The 24,910-nt window shown below is 43.7% G+C and overlaps 1 protein-coding gene across 3 annotated transcripts in view; it reads left to right on the forward strand.

The window, feature by feature from the left end:
- Window positions 1–261: 261 nt before the first annotated feature.
- The window catches only part of PARD6A (par-6 family cell polarity regulator alpha), a 322,963-nt gene continuing 298,314 nt past the window's right edge, over window positions 262–24,910 (forward strand). For 2 of the 3 annotated variants that reach the window (XM_030203655.1, XM_030203656.1), the window contains exons 1-2: window positions 262–344; window positions 4,662–4,884. In XM_030203655.1, the coding sequence (XP_030059515.1) occupies window positions 282–344; window positions 4,662–4,884 (286 nt within the window). In that variant the 5' untranslated portion in view covers window positions 262–281. The remainder of the gene's footprint in view (window positions 345–4,661; window positions 4,885–24,910) is intronic. The other variant, XM_030203657.1, reaches the window with a different exon arrangement.

Genomic DNA, 24,910 nt, shown 5'->3' on the forward strand with positions numbered 1-24,910 from the left:
TCCTAACACCCCCAGTCCCCAGCCCCTGCCTGGGCAGGGTGGGCATAATCGAGGTTGCCTAGGCGACGTTGTTAAAAGGCGTTCCTTTGTTACGTCTCCCCTCCCCCGCCCCTCCCTCGCCCGGCCGCAGGTGACGTCATGGCCGGTGTAAATCCCAGCTGCGCGCTGGAGGAGCGGACAGTGCGGACCTGAGAGGTGGCGGCAGAGGGCGGGCGCCGCTCGGCAGGGGGGCTGGCGGGGGGCAGGTGGAGCATCGGAGCGTGCGGCCCATTAGGCTCAGGATGGCGAAGCACAACCGGACACCGTCCAGGAATACGGACAGCATCATCGAGGTGAAAAGCAAAGTAAGGCGGATGCGCTGCCCTGTCATTCTCTTAACCACCACCAGCACCCTCATTCTCTCCCATTTGATTTTCACGTCTTGTTTCCGTTGCATTCCCTGTAAACGTATCCCTTCCCATACGGTATGGCTCTTTCTTTCCATCTGTATATCCCATACAACCCCCACCCCTCTACTTTTCCATCTTCTGTGGCTGCTGTCATGTCATTTCCTGCATCTTTCCAGTTCTTCTCTGCCATCCTATCCTATCTTCGTTTCTCTTTTCCACGCTCTTTTCCCCATAAGCTCCTTTTCATCGTCCTCCATCCAAGCCCTACCTGCTCTTAGGGTTAGACTCCAGGCTGCAGGAGATATCATCCGTGCATACTGTGCATGCAACTGTATACACAACTGTACACTTGCAGAAATCGGTCGAGGTATAGAGTTCTAGCCACTGTCCCGGGAAAAGGAGAGCAGGAAAAGGTAAGGAGCAGGCTATTCTCTGTTCCCACTGCGGTCCAACCTGACATCGGGGACGTATTCCAGCCACTTCCAGGCTGGGGAATCACGGGGTTAATTCTCCAAATGGCTTAGTTTTGCGCAAACTGTGGCTGGAATGCTGTTCACTCCTCTAGCATGGCAAGTTGGAAGAATCACTCGGCTGGAACTGTAGATTTTTTGGTGTCTCGGGGTGGGGGCGGTGGTTCTCTGCTGTGAGGTTCTAGGAAGCAGTGTAGGTACTTTACCTGAATCGATCGGCCCATTAACTGGCACAGAAAGGACTTGCAATGTTCGCGCAGGTTTTGCAGAGCAACTGGCCTGTCCTCATAGGAAACTGACAGTATTTGGGGGGAGAGAGGAGGAAGGGAAGGAGGCTCTTTGATTTGTGATTGACAATAGATCAAAGACCTGCTAGTCGTGTAAGGAAATGCAGTCTTTCAATTTAGCTGCTGCGGGGCAAAAAAGTCAAATACTGGCGTCTTCCACAGTGAATTCTAAATACAGGGGCTGGGGACCATGCTTCAGTGTGGTGTTTATGCTATTTAATTAAATGCCGTGGCTGTGTAAGGTACGTTATCTATGGTGGTTAATTTGGTAGCTACTTAGAAATGCTGTTAATAGTTGTATTATAATAAAATGAAATGAAGTTTCAACCTTTTTGTCGCAAATTGCTTTGGATTTTATTTATTTATTTGTATTTTCTAATATACGTCCAGCAAGCTGGAATGCTGTGGAAGAGATAGGTGCAGTAGGTAGGTGTTTAGTTCAAGTGTTTTCAGTAATAGTTCAAGGCCAGTTACATTCAGGCACAGTATGTTGTTCTCAGGCCGGGAATTTAAGCATAGGTAACATAGGGGTCCTTTTACTAAAATGCTGCCAAAACTGGCCTTACCTTACCTTTAGGTGGGTCTTTCCCATGAGCTAAGGCCATTTATACCACAGCTATAAAATGACTGATCTTCAATATTTTATATTAATGGCATGTGCAAATGTTGCCATTAGTAAGTGACCCTTAAAACAAATCACCATTTGAGTACTTATCATTATTCATTTTGTAGGCAATATGAGCTGATACGGTAATCCTGCGCTAACCAGTTAGCAAGCGCTAATGTGAATGTGCTGTTTAGCACTGGAGTGCCCACATGCTGCCGCTCCCCCCCCCCAAAAAAAATGACCAATATCATTAGCGCCCAGATTAGCCTGTGCATCCCATGGTATGCCATTTTAATCTGTGTTAGGCACGCATTAGCACCTAACACAGTTTAGTAAAAGGGGACCATAGGCAATTGCCTGGGGGACCAAATTTTGAAGGCATCAAATACCTGCTCTCTGGTCCTGCTTATGATGCCAACATCTTAAAACCAGTCCTGGTAGTTCCATAACCTCATCGGTACTTATTTTGTTCACTAACTCTTAGATGCCCAAATTGTTTTGTTTGGAATCTGTCTTACCCTTTTCAGACCTGAAAGTTTTATGTTGTCCTAAACAATGTCCTAAACTTTCCTGGTCAGCTTCTGCAATACTGCCAATGTGATTTCTGATTTTTATTAGGGTAGCGTGGTAGCAATATTAATCCACTTTAAAGGTTAATAAATACAAATTAAAAAAACAAAAAAATGGAAAATAAAGTGATACGTTATTATTGGACTAACGCTTTCAAGAATCAAATAGCTAATTTGACAACAAGCTCTCTGCCCTAAAGTGATCCCCCCCCCCCCCCCCATAAACTACAGAAACGTATATCAGGGCATGTCATAGGGTGGTCAGCTTTCTTTTTGATATTTATATTTTTGGCTCAGTTTTTTTTCTGCTTCCATGATCTTCCATCTCATTCAGAACCAGCGTCTTCTGAGCTATGGCACCACAAACCTTTATTTACAACTATGTGAGATATTTTTCTTCTGTTTTACAACCCCTAAGGGCAGTTCTATAAGTGGCCACATCTTTTTAGGAACCCTGATGCCAAATTATGAGATCCTATGCTATAATGGCATTTGGGCACCCATTTCACATTATAGAATACCAGTGTAATCTGGCATCAGGTCACCTAAAATCTAGGTGCCTGCAGTTACACCAGCCATATACCTGGCATAACTGTGACAAGAGTTCACATCACTTACAGTATTCTGTTAGATACACAAATGGGGGACCTCACCCATGCTCTGCCCATATATATGTTTAAAACTATTGATCTGAACAGGTAAAAAATCTAGACAGTAGAGAGATCCCAAAAACAGAGCATATAAATGTCTGAATTTATACAGAGGAAAGGCCTCGAGAAGCCCCCAGCATACAAACAAAGCTTAAGGGGCTGGACTTCTTCATCATTGGCCAGAAAACCTCTGGAGCAAATCTAAATGGTGTTATCAGTTCAATTACTTCACTTGATACAGCAAGATTCACACCGAGTTTCACTTAACTTAGTCAGGTGTTTTATCGTGCGGGTTCTTCCTACACCTCGACCACCACCAACGATGGCCGCCGTTTCGTGGACCTGCCTCAGGGTTCAGTGGTCCTTGTGTATTCTCCGCATCGATCGTCATTCAGAATGACCCCTGAACCCTGAGGCAGGTCCACGAAACAGCGGCCATTGTTGGTGGTGGTCGAGGTGTAGGAAGAACCCGCATGATAAAACACCTGACTAAGTTAAGTGAAACTCGGTGTGAATCTTGCTGTATCAAGTGAAGTAATTGAACTGATAACACCATTTAGATTTGCTCCAGAGGGTTTCTGGCCAATGATGAAGAAGTCCAGCCCCTTAAGCTTTGTTTGTATGCTGGGGGCTTCTCAAGGCCTTTCCTCTGTATAAATTCAGACATTTATATGCTCTATTTTTGGGATCTCTCTACTGTCTAGATTTTTACATATATATGTTCAAGCAGAACCTACCCAAAAATTGCAATAGGAAATAAATACCCACAACAAAAATAATAATGATTAAATATGAAAAGAGGACATTACTACTAATAATAATTTGTATAGTGCTACTAGGCATACATAGCACTGTACACATTATATGCAGGTACTTTCTCTGTCCCTAGAGGGCTCACAATCTAAGTTTTTGTACCTGGGGCAATGGAGGATTAAGTGACTTGCCCAAGGTCACAAGGAGCTGCAGTGAGAATTGAACCCAGCTTCCCAAGATCAAATCCTGCTGCACTAACCATTAGGCTACTTCTCCACATTCAGTTACATTGACCCATATATATGCACTGTTTTATTTACTTGCTATGCCACTTATGCATGCCCTTATAGAATAGCGCATAGGCGCCTTGCTAGCAGTTATACACTTACCTCTGGATTCTATATATGGCACCCAAATTTGTGCATGCTGCTGAGATGGCACTAGTATTCAGTATAGAAAACTGGACACCTGCTCTTCTTTATGGAATAGACTTGAAATACGTACTCGCTTACCCTCTTATTGTCAGTGTCCTGCTATGGAATTACCCTCTATGGGGATAATTCAATAATATCCTGCCTAGATTTAGGTGGAAAGAACGCAGGTAAATACCAATATTCTAGTTATGTGCCGTGTAATCATACACACATAAATAACCATTGTTTAGCTACACCCTATTCTATAAGTATGTGCCAATATGTGATGGCACGTGCTATACTGGTGCGCATTCACATAGGAGGCAGAGCGTGGGTGGGGGCACATAGATTATAAAATACAATAATCTAAGTGCATTAATCAAGCAGTACCAGGCATCTACTTTTTCTTACAGAACAGGCTCCAAATAGGCACATTCTTGGTGCGTACAAATAGGTGTCCCTTTTGAGAATTACCCTTCACGTGTCTGTGCCTTTCCTTTTTCTTATTAAACCTCTCCTGCAGTTTGATGCTGAGTTTCGACGCTTTGCCATCAAGAGATCAAGTGCTGGGGGCTTCCAGGACTTCTACCGGCTGATCCAGACAGTGCACCAGATCCCTTTTATGGATGTGCTTTTAGGATATACAGATATTCATGGGGATTTACTGCCCATCAACAACGATGACAACTACCACAAGGCACTGTCTTCTGCTAACCCGCTGCTGAGGATCATCATCCAGAAGAGAGGTAGGTCTAGGATCGACATGTTGATGGTTAGCTAATTTATTGTTTATCATGGCTATACATAACATTGTTGAATAATGAATATGTGTGAGCCCTATGTTGGTTGGGGAAGGAGGCCCCGCCATGTGACTGTGCTGCAGAACTAGAAAAGTTCTCCAGGCGAACTCTTGATTTGGCGTTCTCAAAATCCATGGGTGCAGTTCATGTACAGCAAACTTCTCAAGCAGCATGGGGGTAATTCTACAAAGCAAGCACTAACATTTATGCACTGATTATGCATGTATACATGTTTAGAATAATGGCATATATATGTGTATGTTTACATCTGAACCTGCAGTGCCAAAATTCCACCTAAGCGCTGTACTGTAAATATGCATATATCTTACACAGTGAGTATTTCACAGGTAGGTGTACACATAGACGTAATCTTGGCAGGACTCACACTTAACTTGTATCTTTGGGATTAAGGCATGGATTAAAGCATGCACACTTCCACCAGCCTGCTTGTGTATACCCAGTTGTGCTGGTATTTTTAAAGGAAAATAAGCGCTTATTTTCCTTTATAGAATAGGTGCCATATAGATGCCCTATTACAGAATTACCCCCATGTGCAGTGTGTATGCTGTATACAATTCCAGGTGATTACAGGTGCAATGAGTGTACTGTCTACCTTAGCTTTCCATGTTTTCATCATGGATACAGCATACATTTCATGTTTGTGTTTTATTCGTGTAGTATGAATGCTGGATTTCTGTAGGAAAGGATGACCACTTCAGCACAGATACTAACTTAGACCAGTGGTTCTCAGCCTTTCTTCTGTTGTGACACACCTGACAGACAACGCTCATGCGTGTGACACACTGAACACTATAATTCACAGCTGAACAAAGCACGCCTAAATATTTAATTGTTTAACTGTAAGTTTAGTATGAATTTGCCTATTCCATATCAAAGAACTGTACACATGAAATTTCTCATTTGTCATACAACAAAACAAAATATATATTCAAATTCTGGTGTCACCTCAGTATCAACAATACAAAATCCCTCCATTGCCAGATACCGTGAAGCAACACAAAAATCTGTAAATATGCCTCTCAGAATTTATATACAGTGGGGGAAATAAGTATTTGATCCCTTGCTGATTTTGTAAGTTTGCCCACTGACAAAGACATGAGCAGCCCATAATTGAAGGGTAGGTTATTGGTAACAGTGAGAGATAGCACATCACAAATTAAATCCGGAAAATCACATTTTGGAAAGTATATGAATTTATTTGCATTCTGCAGAGGGAAATAAGTATTTGATCCCTCTGGCAAACAAGACCTAATACTTGGTGGCAAAACCCTTGTTGGCAAGCACAGCGGTCAGACGTCTTCTGTAGTTGATGATGAGGTTTGCACACATGTCAGGAGGAATTTTGGTCCACTCCTCTTTGCAGATCATCTCTAAATCATTAAGAGTTCTGGGCTGTCGCTTGGCAACTCGCAGCTTCAGCTCCCTCCATAAGTTTTCAATGGGATTAAGGTCTGGTGACTGGCTAGGCCACTCCATGACCCTAATGTGCTTCTTCCTGAGCCACTCCTTTGTTGCCTTGGCTGTATGTTTTGGGTCATTGTCGTGCTGGAAGACCCAGCCACGACCCATTTTTAAGGCCCTGGCGGAGGGAAGGAGGTTGTCACTCAGAACTGTACGGTACATGGCCCCATCCATTCTCCCATTGATGCGGTGAAGTAGTCCTGTGCCCTTAGCAGAGAAACACCCCCAAAACATAACATTTCCACCTCCATGCTTGACAGTGGGGACGGTGTTCTTTGGGTCATAGGCAGCATTTCTCTTCCTCCAAACACGGCGAGTTGAGTTCATGCCAAAGAGCTCAATTTTTGTCTCATCTGACCACAGCACCTTCTCCCAATCACTCTCGGCATCATCCAGGTGTTCACTGGCAAACTTCAGACGGGCCGTCACATGTGCCTTCCAGAGCAGGGGGACCTTGCGGGCACTGCAGGATTGCAATCCGTTATGTCGTAATGTGTTACCAATGGTTTTCGTGGTGACAGTGGTCCCAGCTGCCTTGAGATCATTGACAAGTTCCCCCCTTGTAGTTGTAGGCTGATTTCTAACCTTCCTCATGATCAAGGATACCCCACGAGGTAAGATTTTGCGTGGAGCCCCAGATCTTTGTCGATTGACAGTCATTTTGTACTTCTTCCATTTTCTTACTATGGCACCAACAGTTGTCTCCTTCTCGCCCAGCGTCTTACTGATGGTTTTGTAGCCCATTCCAGCCTTGTGCAGGTGTATGATCTTGTCCCTGACATCCTTAGACAGCTCCTTGCTCTTGGCCATTTTGTAGAGGTTAGAGTCTGACTGATTCACTGAGTCTGTGGACAGGTGTCTTTCATACAGGTGACCATTGCCGACAGCTGTCTGTCATGCAGGTAACGAGTTGATTTGGAGCATCTACCTGGTCTGTAGGGGCCAGATCTCTTACTGGTTGGTGGGGGATCAAATACTTATTTCCCTCTGCAGAATGCAAATAAATTCATATACTTTCCACAATGTGATTTTCCGGATTTAATTTGTGATGTGCTATCTCTCACTGTTACCAATAACCTACCCTTCAATTATGGGCTGCTCATGTCTTTGTCAGTGGGCAAACTTACAAAATCAGCAAGGGATCAAATACTTATTTCCCCCACTGTAGCAAACAGAACCTATGGCAGCAGACCTGCAACATTTTCAATTGGAGCTGGAGGCAACAGTTATTTTGGGGGAAGTGGGGAAATAGTACTGGGGACCAGTTATGAGGATTTCAAGAACCTGACTTTCAAGATTGCTGGTCTTCCCAGCTTTCAGGCACTGATGGTTGTAAAGGAAACACAGGCTTGCTGTCTACACCAAATTTTTTGTGACACAGCTCCCACCTCTTGAGGACACACCAGTGTTTCCCAAAACTGGTTGAGAACCACAGACTGCCAGTAAGCTGATTTTTTTGTACATATGTATCTTTCTGAAAAGCAAACCCATGGCAGAGGCTCTTAATTTGTATGATGTTCACTAAAGCAGAGGCTTCATTGCTTCCCTATTGGTCAAATGTTTTCCCTCTAAGTCACCTATAGATAATTGAGAAGGGTGCATTGCAAGGCCTCTCTGGCTGGTATGGGATGCCTCTCATTGACTTTGTCAATCTCATTCTTAATTACTTTCCTTCAGGTCAGTGCAGGCAATCCAGTTGACAGCCTGAATTTTGAGGAACACTGGGTTATTGTCTCTACCTTGCTCATTTATAATACTATTAAAAATAAAACTGAAATCAGTATTTATTGGATCAACACCATAATACTGCTCTCTCCACCCGCCCCCACTCCACCCTAGTACTTTCTCAGCCTGCCCCATTGCTAAGCTGTGGTTGGACAGCTGATGAATAGGCTGATTTGCAGAGATAATGGTTCTGGTGTGCCTTTTTGGGCAGAACAATTAGATAAATGTTTTATTTTAGAATAAATTAAATTTGATAAAATGTTGCATGTTGGAACATTAATAGCCAAGATTTTTAATACTAACATCTTGAAAACATTGATAGACTCCATTTTTTAGGACTCTTAAAGGTAATAAATAGAAATAAGTCAAAACAGAGAAAAGAAAATAAGATGATACCTTTTCTATTGGACTAACTTAATATGTTTTTTGATTAGTTAATCCTTCTTCAGATTGGAAATAAGCAAATGTAGACAAATATCAGAATATGTAAGTGAAACACAATAATATTCCAATGACAGTCTCACAGGAAGAGGGTGGGGTCAGTCAGATGAGAAACAGAAGAGAAACCAAAGCCCTAAGATAAAGCTATTGGTTAGAATCCCCGAATGCCAGTGACAAAAAAAGGCAGTAAAACTGACATTCTTTAAATATCTCTCCTGTTGCATTTTGGGTTTATAATCCTGACTTCCTTGCAATATCCTGATTTCCTACATGCAGTAAGTGAGACCTAGGACTGGTTCAGCTGCCCTTTGTGGCAGGGGCGTATCTGCGTGGGGCCACAGGGGCCTGGGCCCCCGCAGATTTCGCCCTGGACCCCCCTACCATCGACCCTCTCCACCTCCCCCTCCCTCCCGCACGCCCGCCACAAACCCGTCGCCGATCTTTGCTGGCGGGGGACCCCAAGCCCCCGCCAGCCGAAGTCCTCTCTTCCGTGCAGGATGCAAGTTGCAATGCTTCCTGTTCTTCTGAGTCTGACGTCCTGCACGTACAACGTGCAGGACGTCAGACTCAGAATTTGGAACTCAGTCTGACGTCCTGCGCGTTGTCCGTGCAGGACGTCAGAAGAACAGGAAGCATTGCAACTTGCAGCCTGCATGGAAGAGAGGACCTCGCCTGGCGGGGGGTTGGGGTCCCCCGCCAGCAAAGGTAAGTGACAGCAGCGGGGGAGGGTTGGCGGCGGCGGGAGGGGGTGGAGAGTGTCATTGGTGGTGAGGGGAGGAGGTGTCTGTCAGTGGCGGGGGGGATCGGTGGCGCCGTGGGGGGGGGCAAATATTTGCCCCCTCCCTCTGGCTCTGGCCCCCCCTACCGCCAGAGTCCAGATACGCCCCTGCTTTGTGGGCTCCATGATTAAACTGGTAATATCACCATCATGGTTATCAGATGAATTGAGATTTTCAGATATGGACAAAATTATTTAGTCCTATTTTTGCCTGATAGCATCTTGTATTTGCAGTAATTTTAAAGACTATAAATCTAGTAATTATAAAGGAGAGAGATGTAACCAAGATTTGGTTAGCCTTTCCTGGGTGACCTGGAGCCATGGAGTAACCCTACCTACTTTAGATCTCCTTTCATTCCCAAAATGCTCAAAATCATAAGATGTCGCTGTTGAGTGGTGGTTGAAACTTTCTCCCCTTCCCCAGGGGTATAAATGTAATTTTTCCAGCCCTTGCCAGCCTGGGGAGCCAGAAACATTTCCAAGAAATCAAATCCAGGTCTTCTGCATGGCAGTTCTTAACACTGAACCATCAAGCAGGTCCATTTTCCTTTTTTTTTTTGTTTTTTTTTTTTAGATGTAACAGATAAAACAAACTTCATTGCTAACTGTAGTTATTTAATAATATGTTCAGAAAGCAATAGGAAAAATGAATGTATATGACAGAAGGAAATGATTGAGTGAAAGCAGATACATATTCAAGATAAAACACATAGAACACTTGACTGTAGTTTGAAGGGTTTAGAGTCCTGAAACACAAATCATTTGTTTTTGTTTGTTGATGTGTCTTTGGCATTTGATTCAGTGATTTCCTGAAGTTTTATTATCTAGATTGGCATAGGAGGAATCATATTAATCTGTGATGCATGGATATCAACAGTACATACTGGAGATGAAACTTCTCACTGGTATTCTCTAGCATGAGGTATCCTGCTGGCATCCACATTTATCTGTGGCATAGTTTAATATATATTTGACTCCGCTTTGTAAACTGTTGTGTGAAATGGACATTTCAGTTATCCGATGATATCCTATGACTTGTTTCATTTTCCATCATGGAATGATATTTCATCTTCCAAGATTCTTGACAGATTTGTATGTATTTCTAAATGGATTAGAATAAATGTTTTTTTCCAATAAAATTTTTATTGTTCATAAAAGAACCACAAAACATGACACAAAAGCAATAATCGAATGAAGTAATATACAAACATTTAGTTAATCAATAACATCTTCAGAAAATTAAGGAACATTATTAAGTGAACTAGTGATATTCCCCCCTCCCTCCCACCCAGTAGTACTTGTACCAAACAAAGGTGGCATTAACCATTCAATACTCTGCTGCACACTAGAGGGGGTTAGTGTGTCCCAGAATATAAGTACATAAGTAATGCCACACTGGGAAAAGACCAAGGGTCCATCGAGCCCAGCATCCTGTCCATGACAGCGGCCAATCCAGGCCAAGGGCACCTGGCAAGCTTCCCAAATGCACAAACATTCTATACATGTTATTCCTGGAATTGTGGATTTTTCCCAAGTCCAAAGGCATAGAAATTGGTCTTGTTTTGCCGAGGAAAGAGCCTGAATGTCTTGTCGCTCCAGAATGCTCAATGTGATCATTAATAAATATAGGAATAAGGGCTCTCATGTATATTTCATATAGGTAAAGTGTCCACCTCAACTTAATGAAATTTAATAATTGAAACCTCAGATATCGAAGTGACCTTTAGAAACTGGTCTCACTTTTAATGGATTTCACATCACAGATTCTCCTACCTTCCTCCGAAAACAACAGCGTAAAAAACTCCTATGAGGAGAAAAAATGCTGTGGCTAAAAAACAGAGGGCATATTTTAAGACGTGGACAACGTCTACCTATAGAAAGTACAATGTAATATAAACTGAGCCCTTTCTACTTGATAATAAATGAGTACGACCAAGTAGATGAGGAAAAAAAAACAACTTAGCTTCAAACTTAGAACCACAGGATACACCCTTTTAGTCCAATGTGGTTCACTGATCCTTAATTGTAGTCCTCATCCATGGCTGCTCCTTTTCAATAACCCTGACAGGGAGATTCCCTGTTTCGATCCCGCTTCAGGGGAAATTTATTTTTTCTTATATCACCAGTGTTGACTGAAAATTGGACAGAATGGCTTTCTAGTTTTATATAGCATTAATTATCCCATCATTATGTACTGATGGACTCCTCCTTATGCATATTATGTGCTGACACGCTGCAATATCTTTAATAAAATGCTTCCCATTCTATGGGACCATTAAGGCCATTAGGTGACATCGAGGGGGATATTCGAATGGGGGCGCCCATCTCTAAGGGCGCCCATCTCTAAGGATGGCCCTGTAAAGGGGCGGGGTAACCCGTATTATCGAAACAAGATGGACATCCATCTTTCATTTCAATAATACGATCAGGGGCGCCCAAATCATGAAATTTAGGTGAACCTTACAGATGGTCGTCCCCGGTTTTCGGCAATAATGGAAAGCGAGGATGCCCATCTCAGAAACGACCAAATCCAAGCCATTTGGTCTTGGGAGGAGCCAGTATTCGTAGTGCACTGGTCCCACTAACTGAATGGAAAAAGTCCTTCCCTTACCCAGAAAGGAACGGGCAGGCATGAAGGAAATTGCATGCAAATGAGCTGCTTGCTGTTAGCCCATTTGCACACGATTTCCTTCCTAAGGAGGGAAAGCGATGGCAGTTGAGGACGTCCAAAATGTGGATGTTTCTGTGGGAAGGATGTCCATGCCTTTGCTATGCCTCTGACTCCCTCTTTATTTATTTGGATTTTGGATCACACGTAGCAGCAGTGGAATTTGAACTAGCCACCTCTAGATTGCAAGACCAGTGCTCTAACCACTAGACCACTCTGTCACTCCTCCACTCCCTTGAAATTTGGCCATCCCTGTGGGGGGCAGTTGAGGACGTCCAAAATGTTTGAAAGAAGGATGTCCATGCCTTCGTTATGCCTCCGCTGACACACATATACCTCCCCCACAGGGACCTGCATACTGCCCCCCCCCCCCCCCACAGGGATGGCCAAATTTCAAGGGAGTGGCCTAGTGGTTAAAGCACTGGTCTTGCAATCCAGAGGTGGCCAGTTCAAATCCCACTGCTGCTACTTCTGATCCAAAATCTAAATAAAGAGGGTGTCAGAGGCATAGTAAACGCATGGATGTCCTTCTCACAGGAACACCCACATTTTGGATGCAGGGACGGAGGCATAGCGAAGGACATACTCTAAAAAAAAAAAAAAAAGACAAAGGTTTTTGAAGTTGTTTTTTTCAGGGTGGGAGGAAAACCTTGCTAGCGCCCGTTTCATTTGTGTCAGAAACGGGCCTTTTTTTACTATTGATATAGTTTGAATAATCATTAATAAATGCCATTGCTGCACTGTAGGGTAGTCTGATGTAAGCCAATGACTAAGAATGACCTTCATGCCTATGAATGATGCTCGCTTTAAGAATGCTTTCATGCCTGCGGGAGGGGGGGTACCCCTCAAGCAAAAAACATCAAATAATAAGGCAGGGATGGCTTCCAATTAGTGTTCTAAAATTGAGAAACATGGGCAAAACTCTGGGTCCAAAAACGGGACACCAGTAGACAAATCCAAAACATATGGCCCAGGTTAGCACCAATATGGGAACACTTGGGACAATCATCTGTAGGATGCAAGATAGCTCGGAAGGCTCTATGTGGGAATATATAAGAAACTTAAATTGGAGCTCCCAATGTGTAGCACACAATGTGTAAGTGTTGGCATTGAGCATACTAGCTTTTACCTGAGCACCCCAAACTGAGAATGACAATTCTGTACACCATAGCATAAATTTTAAAAAAACGGTAATGGTATTATATAATAAAGATTACTTGCTACTTACATAGTAATATAAGGGTCGATATTCATCCGCGGCATTGAGTGTTTTTCTTTTTTTTTTTTAGCCACCACCAGCATTATTCTCAGATATTCAGTACTGATCCATGTCTGGGCACTGGCACTGGCACTGGCACTGCTTATTTCTAGGATAAGCAGCATAAAATGTATTGTACTTTTTTGGGATCTTGCCGGGTACTTGTGGCCTGGATTGGCCACTGTTGGAAACAGGATGCTGGGCTTGATGGACCTTCAGTCTGTCCCAGTATGGCATTACTTACGTAAATATTCTTGTTTATGTGGCCATCTGTCTCTTGTGTAGTTAAGTGTGATATTCAGCACTGAATCGCCTAAGTGACAGTGCATGAAGATAGGACTGACTTTTATGTGCTTCAATGCCACCGCTAAATTTAGGCGGTTAAGTACTGGCACTTAACTGTTTAATTGCTGACTTTGCCCCGGGCTGCCCACAAAATAGCCGGCTTTGAGTTTAGCAATCAGTAGTGATATTCAGTGGCACTAATCTGGTAAGTGCTGCTGAATATCACCAGAGAGCTCCACATACGTGATTTAACCAGCCAGGAGCCTCAACTGGCTGCATAAATTGCTTTGAATGTCAACCCCATAGTAAACAACAGTAGATAAAGACCAGTATGTTCCATCTAGTGTGCCCAGTAAGGTGGTTAGAGTTGTACCTGCAACTCCATGCAACTTACCTCTCTCTGGACCCCTTTTACCAAGCTGCAGCAAAAGGGGGCCTGCGCTGGTGTCGGCATATGTTTTTGACATGCGCCAAGGCCCCCCCTTTACCGCAGCGGGTAAAAGGTAGGTCTTTCTTTTTTTAAAAGAAATGGCCACGCAGCAAGTGAAGCACTTGCCACGTGGCCATTTCGGGGGGGGAGCCCTTACCATCACCCATTGAGGTGGAGGTAAGGGCTTTCACTCTAACCTGGCAATAACTGGCCAGCGCGTAGCGCTGCCCGATTACTGCCGGGTACAGGGCTGGTCTTAGCAAGTGCGGGGCCCTATGCAGACCAATTTGATGGGGCCCCACCCTAGCCACGCCCCCACCCTAGCTCCAGGGCCGGCCGCCACTCCCTCCAAGCCTGCTCCCTCCGAGCCGCTCCCTCCCCCCTAGGGCCCCCAGCTCCACGGCTTCCCTCCTAGGGCCCCCAGCTCCAAGGCCCCCCTCCCTGCTCCAAGGCCTCCCTCCCAGCTCCAAAGGCCCCCTCCCAGCTCCAAAGGCCCCCCTCCCTCCCACCCAGCTCCCTCCCCCCTCCCTTTGGATTTTAAAAGTTACCTCGCGTTGACGTCGGGACGGGTTACAGTGCCGGCAGGTAGCAGCAGCAGCAGTCAGTGAAAAGCGTGCGAGCTGCTCAGCACTTCCTTTCCCTCGCTCAGCTCTGGTCCTGCCCTTATTTCCTGTTTCCACGAGGGCGGGACCAGAGCTGAGCGAGGGAAAGGAAGCGCCGAGCAGCTCGCATGCTTTTCAATGACTGCTGCTACCTGCCGGCGCTGTAACTCGTCCCGACGTCATTGCGAGGTAACTTTTAAAATCCAAAGGGAGGGGGGATTGGAGCTCGGGCAGTCGGGGCAGGGCGACTTCAGGTGCGCCGCGTGGGGCCCCCTTGAGTGCGAGGCCCTATGCAGTCGCCTCGGTCGCCTCGCCCTAAGACCGGCCCTGGCCTGGTACACACCAGCACTACAAAAATAAATATATGGATATGTCAGTGGGAAGTACATTGGGCGTACTGCCACTTTGTAAAAGGGGCCCTCTATTCCTATTCTGAAGTGTGAGTCATTTAAGTGTTGCTTTAATTCCACCCTCTCACCGTATAGAGATTCTCTGTTTTTATCCCATGTCTTTTTGAATTCTGTCACTGTTTTTGTCCCGACTACGTCCACCAGGAGTACATTTCAGACATCCGCTGCCCTGTCTGTAATAAAGTATTTCCTGGTGTTGCTTGTAAGTTTATTTCATGCCCGCCAGTTCTTTGGTCTTGATAGATGGTACTATATAGTCCCATTGACTAGTGAAGTGTGGTACTGTATCTTGGAAAGTAGGTTATACCAGAAGCAATGACTTGCCCAACTTCTCTAGTTTTCAGCCCACTGCTCCAGAGCTGCCAAGTTAGAATTTTTGATCTGTCCTGTTTTTGAACTTACGTCCTAGAAAAGTGTATTATTAATATATAGAATAGGCTCCACATATGTGCCCTTTACTGTAGGCACCTAAATACAGATGTACCTTCATAGAATTGACTTCTATTTGCAAAGGGCAAAGATAATCTGTAAGAATGTTCAGATGACCCATTTAGATAGTTGCTTTGAATATCCTGGTCAACAGTACTTATCTGGATAGTAGGTGCTGGTATCCAATAAATGCTTTTGAATAGTGATCAGTGAATATATTTTATGTCTAAAATCTTGCAGCACACATTGCCTTTATTTTCTTTCTGTTATTCACAGATAACAGCTCAGTTCCACAGCCCTGAGGCACCAGGGTACTTCTGGGCATGCATAGTATACATTTAAACACGGGCTGGCCTAAACTGTTGGCAGCCACCAAAATACTTTTTTTAATGACTACTGTTGCTTCTTCTTTTTTTTTAAATTGCAAAACTTTTTATCAAATTTTTAAGTAACAACAAGTAAAATGACCTGCTTAACAAAACAATTAACACAAACTGGATAAATCCTCATCCAGTGCAATCCATGTATGCCAGTGATTCCCAAGCCTGGTCCTGGAGGCAACCCAGCCAGTCAGGTTTTCAGGATACCCACAATGAATATTCATGAGAGATTTGCATGCACTGCCTCCACTACATGCAGATCTCTCTCATGAATATTCATTGTAGATATCCTGAAAACTTGACTGGCTGCGGTGCCTCCAGGACCAGGTTTGGAAACTATTGATGTATGCAAAGCAAATAAACAGCTCCTATATAGAAAAGATGTTAATGGTCAAAGATGGTGTATCAAGTGCAAACAACAAAGTAACAATTCTGCTTAATTCACCATATTCTGAAGAGATACCATAATACCCGTCTAAGTACATACCTGCAAATAGGTGGGAAAATGTGGAATACAAATGTAACAAATAAATAAGAGCAAATAAGTAACCATAACTACAGATATCCATACAGTATAATATACATGGGTACTGCCCATCAAACTATAAGTCATACTAGATTATAACCTAGGACAAATACCCATTACCAATATATTGTAAAAAGAGTAAATCCACCTACTGTTTCTTACTCAAGATATGAAAGTTGTCTACAAGGTTATTTTCCCTTGTGACATGTGTGTTAATTTAACCATTGCCATTGTATTCCAAATATGGAAACCATTCCTCCTGGGCAGGTGCTCACTGACGCTTCCTATATCTAGCAATGACACAGGGAGCTGCCAGTAATAAAGATTAATTAGAGATGTTAATTCTGTAGAAAACTTAAGTGTCCCATTCCAATCCACCTCTATTACTTCTAAAGCATAACACAATGCTGTATAGATTTACTCAGTGTTGTATAGATGCACATAAGAAAGAGTCCCTTCTCCATGGAGCTTACTTCTGGTCAAGATAAACATACAGGAGATACAAGAGAGTCTGTGATAAAATCTGTTATTATAGAGAAGTGCAGTACACTGGTTTATGGCTAGTTCAGACCAACACTGGATGGCTCTTGAGAGCCAGGAACCCACCCATATAAGTTGTGGCTGCTTTATTGTAGGGAATATCAAAGGGAGCACATTTTTTAAATACATTGTGTGCCGTGGTGCTTGTGGTTTGGAATAAATTGGTTACAGTTTTTAGCCTGCAGGTTGAAAACTCCCTTTTATCACCTATTTATAGAAATCTGATTTTTTTTTTTTACTGGGGCATAAAATTCCATTGGATCTCGGACACTATCAGCTAAGTGCACCAGAGTAATGGATTTTATAAAAGATGGGGTATTTATGACTAGGGGGATGGTAGAAGATTTGCACTCCACATTATTAATATCAGTTTTTACTTTGACTCGAGTAGAATATTTCTTTCAGACTAACAAGATGTTGTTTCTCCATCCTATTCATGAGATGGGAAACACATTTTTGAAAGTGCAGTGCTGTAAAGACCCCTTCTTGAATATTTATTTGTGCTTGGTTCACAATTAAACAAACAGGACATTTATATTAACAAAAAAAGGTAGGTTGACACATAGAAAGCCCTTACAGATTCTCAGTGAGCTATTATGTGGAATAACTCAAAGTATTTCCATGTATATATTGTATCTGAATACCCAGTATAAGACACCATTTCAATTATTCCTGACTTCAGTTTGAGTAAAACCTGACTGGAGACTCTGGACACTTGTTGGAGGGAATGTGCTTGTAAGGACTTTCTTTGCTATATTGAGTGGGAATGTTCTGTTTCTTGATAAGGTAGTGGATAAGATCAGGGTGGATAATTCCTAACGATTTCATGGTAGTAGTGGTGTTGGGATATAGTGTAAATTTATTTATTTATTTTATTTATGGTTCATTTATATCCCACATTTTCCCACACATGCAGGCACAATGTGGCTTACAAAAAATTAGGAGGAAGTACAAATTATGAAGGTACAGATAAAGCGAAAAAAGGTTAAACAAGGGGAACATTGACTAACAGTGGAAAACTAAGCAGGGTGGGGAACGTAAAGGGGAATATTAATCAGCAGGGGAACAAGGGGAGTAGGTTGCAAGAAAGAAGTAAGTCTTCAGTAGCGGAAAGACGAGGAAAAAGTCTTCTTGTATTTGACGCCCTTGCAGTTTGGAAAGTAGAGTTGAAGATATGACCGCGCAGCACTGCAAAACACTTTACACAAACTTGTGCAAAACCCCACTCATAACCTTACCAAACCATAACAGCACTAATTCCAAGGACAAGACGAGCTACAACCTTATGCGTGGAAAGGCAGCACTGTAATTACACCGGGCTCAAAAACACCAGTACACTACCTAATGAAAAACAAAACAAAGCAAAAAGGGCTGCAAATACTACACACTAGCAGAATACTGTACCTTGATCACACATGAAAAACACATGACAACAGATATGACACAAGGAACTAGAAATAAAAAAAATATGAAGGCAAAATACTGAACTGGAAAGTTACCTCAAGAAGTCAGACTCAGCATGCAGCAATGTTTTTTGTAAGGCTGGGTGCAAGGTGGCAGGAGAAGAGGGTCGTCTGTCGATGGAGCCGGTGGGCAGGTGGGGACTGGGTCGGGGAGGGGAGGCTCAGATGGGAGAAGGGGACTGGGTCTGGGGGGGCTCAGATTGGAGAAGGGGATTGGGTCTGGGTCAGCTCAGATGGGAGAAGGGGACTGGGACTGGGTGGGGGGGCTCAGATGGGAGAAGGGGACTGGGTCTGGGAGGGGGAGCTCAGATGGGAGAAGGGGCCTGGAGATGGAACTGGGGTCTGAGAAGGGAGCAGAAGGGAGAAAGGGGCCATGCCTGGAGCAGATGGGAGAAAGGGTCTGGGGCTGAAAAGAGGGGCACTAATGCAAGGCATGTGGATGAAGGGGACTGGAACTGGGGGTTGAAATGGAGAGTAGGTGGTATAATGGAGCTAGTACTGGAACTGGGGGCTGAAAAGGGGCAGGGGCTGAAACTGTGGGGACTGGGGGCTAAAAAGGGGACAGGGAGAAGTGGCTGGGGCTGAAGCTCAGGACTGGTGGGAGAAAAGAGCTGGGGTTGAAACTGGAGACTGGGGGCTGAAAAGGGGACAGGGAGAAGTGGCTGGGGGCTGAAGCTCAGGACTGGTAGGAGAAAGGGGCTGGGGCTGAAACTGGGGACTGGTGGAATAGTGGGGCTGAAACTGGGAGGCCGAAAAGAGGGGGCAGAGAGAGAGAGAGGGGACAGATCCTGGATGGAAGTGGGAGCGAGAGGAAGGGCAGACCCTGGATGGATGGGAGAGGGAGGGCAAATGGTGGATTGAAGGGGCAGAGAGAAAGGGCAGACAGTGGATGGAAGGGATAGAAAGGGCAGACAGTGGATGGAAGGGGGAGAAAGAGAGGGCAGACGGGCAGATGGTGGATGGAACAGGCAGAGAGAGGGCAGATTTGGATGGAAGGGAAAGAGAGGGCAGACAGTGGATGGAAGGGGCAGGGAGAGAGGGCAGACATTGGATGGAGGGGACGGCAGAGAGAGCGAAGACAGATACTGGATGGAAGGAAGACAGTGAAAAGAAGATGAGGAAAGCAGAAAGCAGAAACAACAAACTGTAAATAATATATATATTTTTATTTTTTTGCTTTAGGATGAAGTAGTATTGTAGATGTGTTAATAAATGTTTATAAATAGAACATGTAAATAAGGTTATCTTTTTATTGGACTAATTTTAATACATTTTGACTAACTTTCGGAGAACAAAACCCCCTTCCTCAGGTCAGGATAGGATACTGTAACAGCACTATACTGTACTGACCTGAGGAAGGAGGTTTTGGCCTCTGAAAGCTAAATGTATTAGTCCAATAAAATGGTATTATTTTATCTTCTATATTTGTTTTATTTCTATTTGTTAATTTGTAAAGTGGTGATTGGTATTTGTTAGTTTTTTCAGATTTACATCTGCTGTCTTTATATTTTGCACAGTACTAGGGGACATTTTCTGTTTCCGTGGTGTTGCATTGTATGCAGAGTCTGGCATCTTGGGGGTTCAGTTTAATTTTTGTCTAAATAGAAAGTTTATGATTACTTATTCTATAGTGGATTAGGGTGTATCTGTGTTTGTGAAAAAGACATGGCTTTCAGTTGGCATTGACTGTGCAGGATCGACTATCTGTACTATTATGTCTGGTTTCGTTTTACAATAGGTGAATTGATGTTCTAGTGCTCACTGTAGTGTTTAAGATGCTTTCCTTTTCCTTGTGTGACTTGTAGAAATTACTGCTTATGGTATGCAAGAATTGCTCTATAGGTCCTGAGTGTTTTGTATTCTCGGCTTGCCTAGTACTGGATTTTGGAGGGGGGTGTTAAAAAATGACCAGCCCCGGGTGTCAACTACCCTAGGTACGCCACTGCCTAGAGGGACACTGCAATGGACTTCACATAAAAGGTCCCAGGAACACATCTCACAATTACTCCCTTATATTGTATTGTGAGCCCTCCAAAACCCACCAAAAACCTACTGTACACCACTACAATAGCCCTTATGAGTGCAGGTGTCACTATATGTAGGTACAGTAGGTTTTTGGTGGGTTTTGGAGGGTTCACACTTTCCACCACAAGTGTACCAGTTAGAGTGGGATAGGGGCCTTGGTCTCCTTCTCTGCTCTAATAGGATTGGTCATAACATCTGAAGCAGTCATAGAGGCAGGTAGTTACTGTTTCTTTCTTACCTTTAGGGGTGGGAGAGGGTCAGTGACCACTGGGAAAGTAAGAGGGGGCATGCTTTAATTCCTCCAGTAGTCATCTCATCATTTAGGGCAGCCTTTTTGTGACTTAGGCATGACTGAAAAAGGTCTTTGTCATTCCAATCCTTTATATTAGGAAGATGCAAGTATTTCTAATGCCCAGCAATAGCTAACCAGACTGCCAAAAGAAAGTGGTTTCCCAAACCATTTTATTTAATGCACTTTCATGATAAGGGTCACAAGATTAACCTTGAATTCTCAACCAAGTCACTAACCTCTCCTTCCCTTAGTCCATTCTCTCAACCCTCCTTCAACCCCTTGCCTCCTTTTTTTCCTTTTCTGAAATCACTGAAGAGGAAACTGCACATTTTCTTTCTTCCTTAAAACTAACTACCTGTTCCTCTGATCCTATTCCCATTCATCTACTTGGCACTATATCTCCTACTGTCATCTCTTCTATCTGCAACTGTTCCTGATGTCTTCAAACATGTCATAGTTATACCACTCCTCAAAAACCTTCATTGGGCCCTGCCTGTCCTTCCAACTATCACCCCATCTCCCTCCTCCCTTTCCTATCTAAGATACTTGAACATGCTGTTCACCACTGTTGTCTTGACTTTCTTTCATCTCAAATTATTCTTGATCCACTTCAATCTGGCTTTCACCTTCTTCATTCAACTGAAACAGTGCTTGCTAAAGTCTCCAATGACCTGTTCCTAGCCAGATCCAAAGGTTTCTATTCTATCCTCATCCTTCTCAAGCTGCCTGCTGCTTTTGACACTGTTGATCACCGCCTACTCCTTGATACGCTGTCTGCACTTGGATTTCAGGGCTCTGTTTTTTACTGGTTTTCTTCTTATCTCTCCCATCATACTTTTAGTGTATACTCTCTGGTGGATCCTCCTCCACTTCTATCCTACTGTCAGTTAGTGTACCTCAGGGATCTGTTCTGGTACCTCTCCTTTTCTCCATCTATATTTCTTCCCTTGGTGCTCTGATCTCATGCCATAGTTTTCAGTATCATATTTATGCTGATGACTTCCAGATCTACCTCTCCACACCAGAAATTTCAGCAAGAATACAGGCCCAAGTATCAGCCTGCCTGTCTGATATTGCTTCCTGGATGTCTTGCTGCCATCTGAAACTAAACATGACCAAGACTGAGCTTCTTATCTTTCCCCCTGAATCAACTTCTCCTCTTCCCCCATTCTCTTTCTCTGTGTAGAACACTCTCATCCTCTCTGTTTCATCAGAGCATAACCTTGGGGTAATCTTTGACTCCTTTCTCTACACATATTCAACAGACTGCTAAAACCTGTCATTTCTTTCTCTATAATATCACCAAAATTCATCCTTTCCTTTCTGAGCACACTACGAAAATCCTTATCCACACTCTTATCACCTCTCGCTTCTATTGCAACTTACTTCTCACAGGTCTCCCACTAAGCCATCTCTCTTCCCTTCAATCTGTTCAAAATTCTGCTGCACGACTTATCTTCCGCCAGTGTTGCTATGCTCATATTAGCCCTCTCCTCAAGTCACTTCATTGGCTCTCTATCTGTTTCCGCATACAGTTCAAACTCCTCTTATTGATTTACAAGTGCATTCACTCTGCAGCTGCTCAGTACCTCAACACTCTTACCTCTCCCTACACTCCTCCCCCGGAACTCCATTCATTGGGTAAATCTCTCTTATCTGTACCCTTCTCCTCCACTGCTAACTCCAGACTTCGTTTCTTTTATCTTGCTGCATCATATGCCTGGAATAGACTTCCTGAGCCAGTACATCAAGCTCCATCTCTGGCCATCTTCAAATCTGGGCTAAAAGCCACCTTTTTGATGCTGCTTTTAACTCTTAACCCCTATTCACTTGTTCAGTACCAATGTGTATTTTATCATTCCCACCTTAGTAATTCCCTCAGTCCTTATTTGTCCTGTTTGCCTGCCCTGATTAGATTGTAAGCTCTGTTGAGCAGGGATTGTCTCTTCATGTTCAAGTGTACAGCTCTGCGAATGTCTAGTAGTGCTATAGAAATGATAAGTAGTAGTAGTAGTAGTGGTTGTACGTCATAGACATCCATATCTGACATTTAGACTTGAATATCCATATCCTGAGTTGAGTGTCCTTTATAAAATTCCATTCCATGGCTCCTATCTTTAAGAGACAGGCTCATAAATTGGCCTCTTTGAAAATTTACTTGATCTGAGTTCCTAAATTTGTGCTCAGAATTTTAGTAAACTCCTAAATTTTGTAGTCTAAAAAACTGGGTGCAACAAGAATTGATTTAGGATGAGGAAAAGAGTTATTAGGAGCTTAGCACTGATTTTCAGCCATAGGCTCCTAAATTAGGCTAAAAAATCTAGGTATATGTCTATTGCTACATAAGGATTTATATATTTTAAAAAATCTTGGCAAATGAATGGCAAGCCTAAATTTAAGAGCACAACTTTGAGGGGGGAAGTTATCAACATGGGCTACTGTTAAGATATGTTATTGTACTGTTGACCCTAGTTATTATTAACTAGGTCTCATTGCATAAAATGTGACCTGTTGATAAAATTACATGTCTTAACGGTAGCCCATGTTGATAACTATGTCCCTTAGGCTCTTCAATGTAGGTAGATTTTCACCTGAAAACTTAGGACCCTCAGTTTGGCTAAAAATGGACAAATTTAGAGGTCCTTTTACAAAGGCATGATAGCATTTTTTTTGTGCACTAATGAATAGCGCATAGAAATATTTGGGAATCTCTAACGTTTAGCGCGTGTTTATTTTTAGTGCGAGCTAAAAACGCTAGTATACCTTTGTAAAAGGACCCCTTAGAGGGGCATAATCGAACGCGAACGCCCATCTCCATGGACGCCTATCTCCGAGGATGGATACGTGAAGGGGCGGCACAGACCATATTTTCGAAAAAGATGGGCGTCCATCTTTTGTTTCGATAATACAGTTGGTGCTGGGCAAATGCATTGGATTTGGGCGGATTTGAGCTGGGCAGTATCGGTTTTCAGCGATAATGGAAACCGAAGGCGCACAGCTCAAAAACGAACAACTCCAAGGCATTTTGTCGTGGGAGGGGCCAGGATTTGTAGTGCACTGGTCCCCCTCACATGCCAGGACACCAACCGGGCACCCTAGGGGGCACTTGTAAAAAGTTTAAAAAAAATTAAAATGCCTCCCAAGTCCATAGCCCCCTTACCTTGGGTGTTGAGCCCTCCAAACCCCCCCCCCCCCAAACCCACTGCCCACAACTCTACACCATTACCATAGCACTTATGGCTGAAGGGGGGCACCTCGATGTGGGTATAGTGGGTTTTGGGGGCGGTTTGGAGGGCTCCCATTTACCAGCACAAGTGTAACAGGTAGGGGGGGGTGGGCCTGGGTCTGCCTGCCTGAAGTCCACTGCACCCACTAACAACTGCTCCAGGGAACTGCATATTGCTATGATGGAGCTGGGTATGACATTTGAGGCTGGCATACAGGCTGGCAAAAAAAAAGTTTTTAAAGTTCTTTTTTTTTGGTGGGAGGGGGTTGGTGACCACTGGGGGAGTCAGGGGAGGTCATCCACGATTCCCTCCAGTGGTCATCTGGGCAGTTGGGGCACTTTTTGGGGACTTGTTCGTGAAAAAAAAGGGTCCAAAAAAAGCGGCCCAAATTCTCGCTTCTGCTGCCCTTCTTTTTTCCATTATCGGCCGAGCGCCCATCTCTCCTCGGCCGATAAACACGCCTCAGTCCTGCCTTCACCACGCCTCCGGCACGCCCCCGTCAACTTTGTTCGTTCCTGCGACAGGCTGCAGTTGGAGGCGCCCAAAATCGGCTTTCAATTATACCGATTTGGGCGCCCACGGGAGAAAGGCGCCCATCTCCCGATTTGGGTTGGAAACATGGGCGTCTTTCTGTTTCGAAAATAAGCTGGATAGTCACCTGATTTTAGTGCCTAAATTTAGTAACATGTGTTTTTGAGTATCAGATCCATTATGTATAGTTTTTCTATATTTTTCTATATTACATAATAACTTAGGAGCCCTTTCACCAAACTGTGGTAAAAAGTGGCTTTAGTGCGCCCTTAGGCAGGTCTTTCCTGTGTGCTAAGGCCATTTTTGCTACAGCAGAAAAATGGCCACATTTCCTATTTTTTGTATTAATGGCCACATTCTAATTTTTCCCATTAGCACATGGCCATTAAAGATAAGTGCTTGAGCCCTTATCGCTACTTATTTGTAGGAGGTAAGAGCCCACGCACTAATCATGTGCTAATCACTTAGCATGAAGCAGTG

The sequence above is a fragment of the Microcaecilia unicolor genome, chromosome 5, assembly GCF_901765095.1.
Source record: "Microcaecilia unicolor chromosome 5, aMicUni1.1, whole genome shotgun sequence".
Lineage (NCBI taxonomy): Eukaryota > Metazoa > Chordata > Amphibia > Gymnophiona > Siphonopidae > Microcaecilia > Microcaecilia unicolor.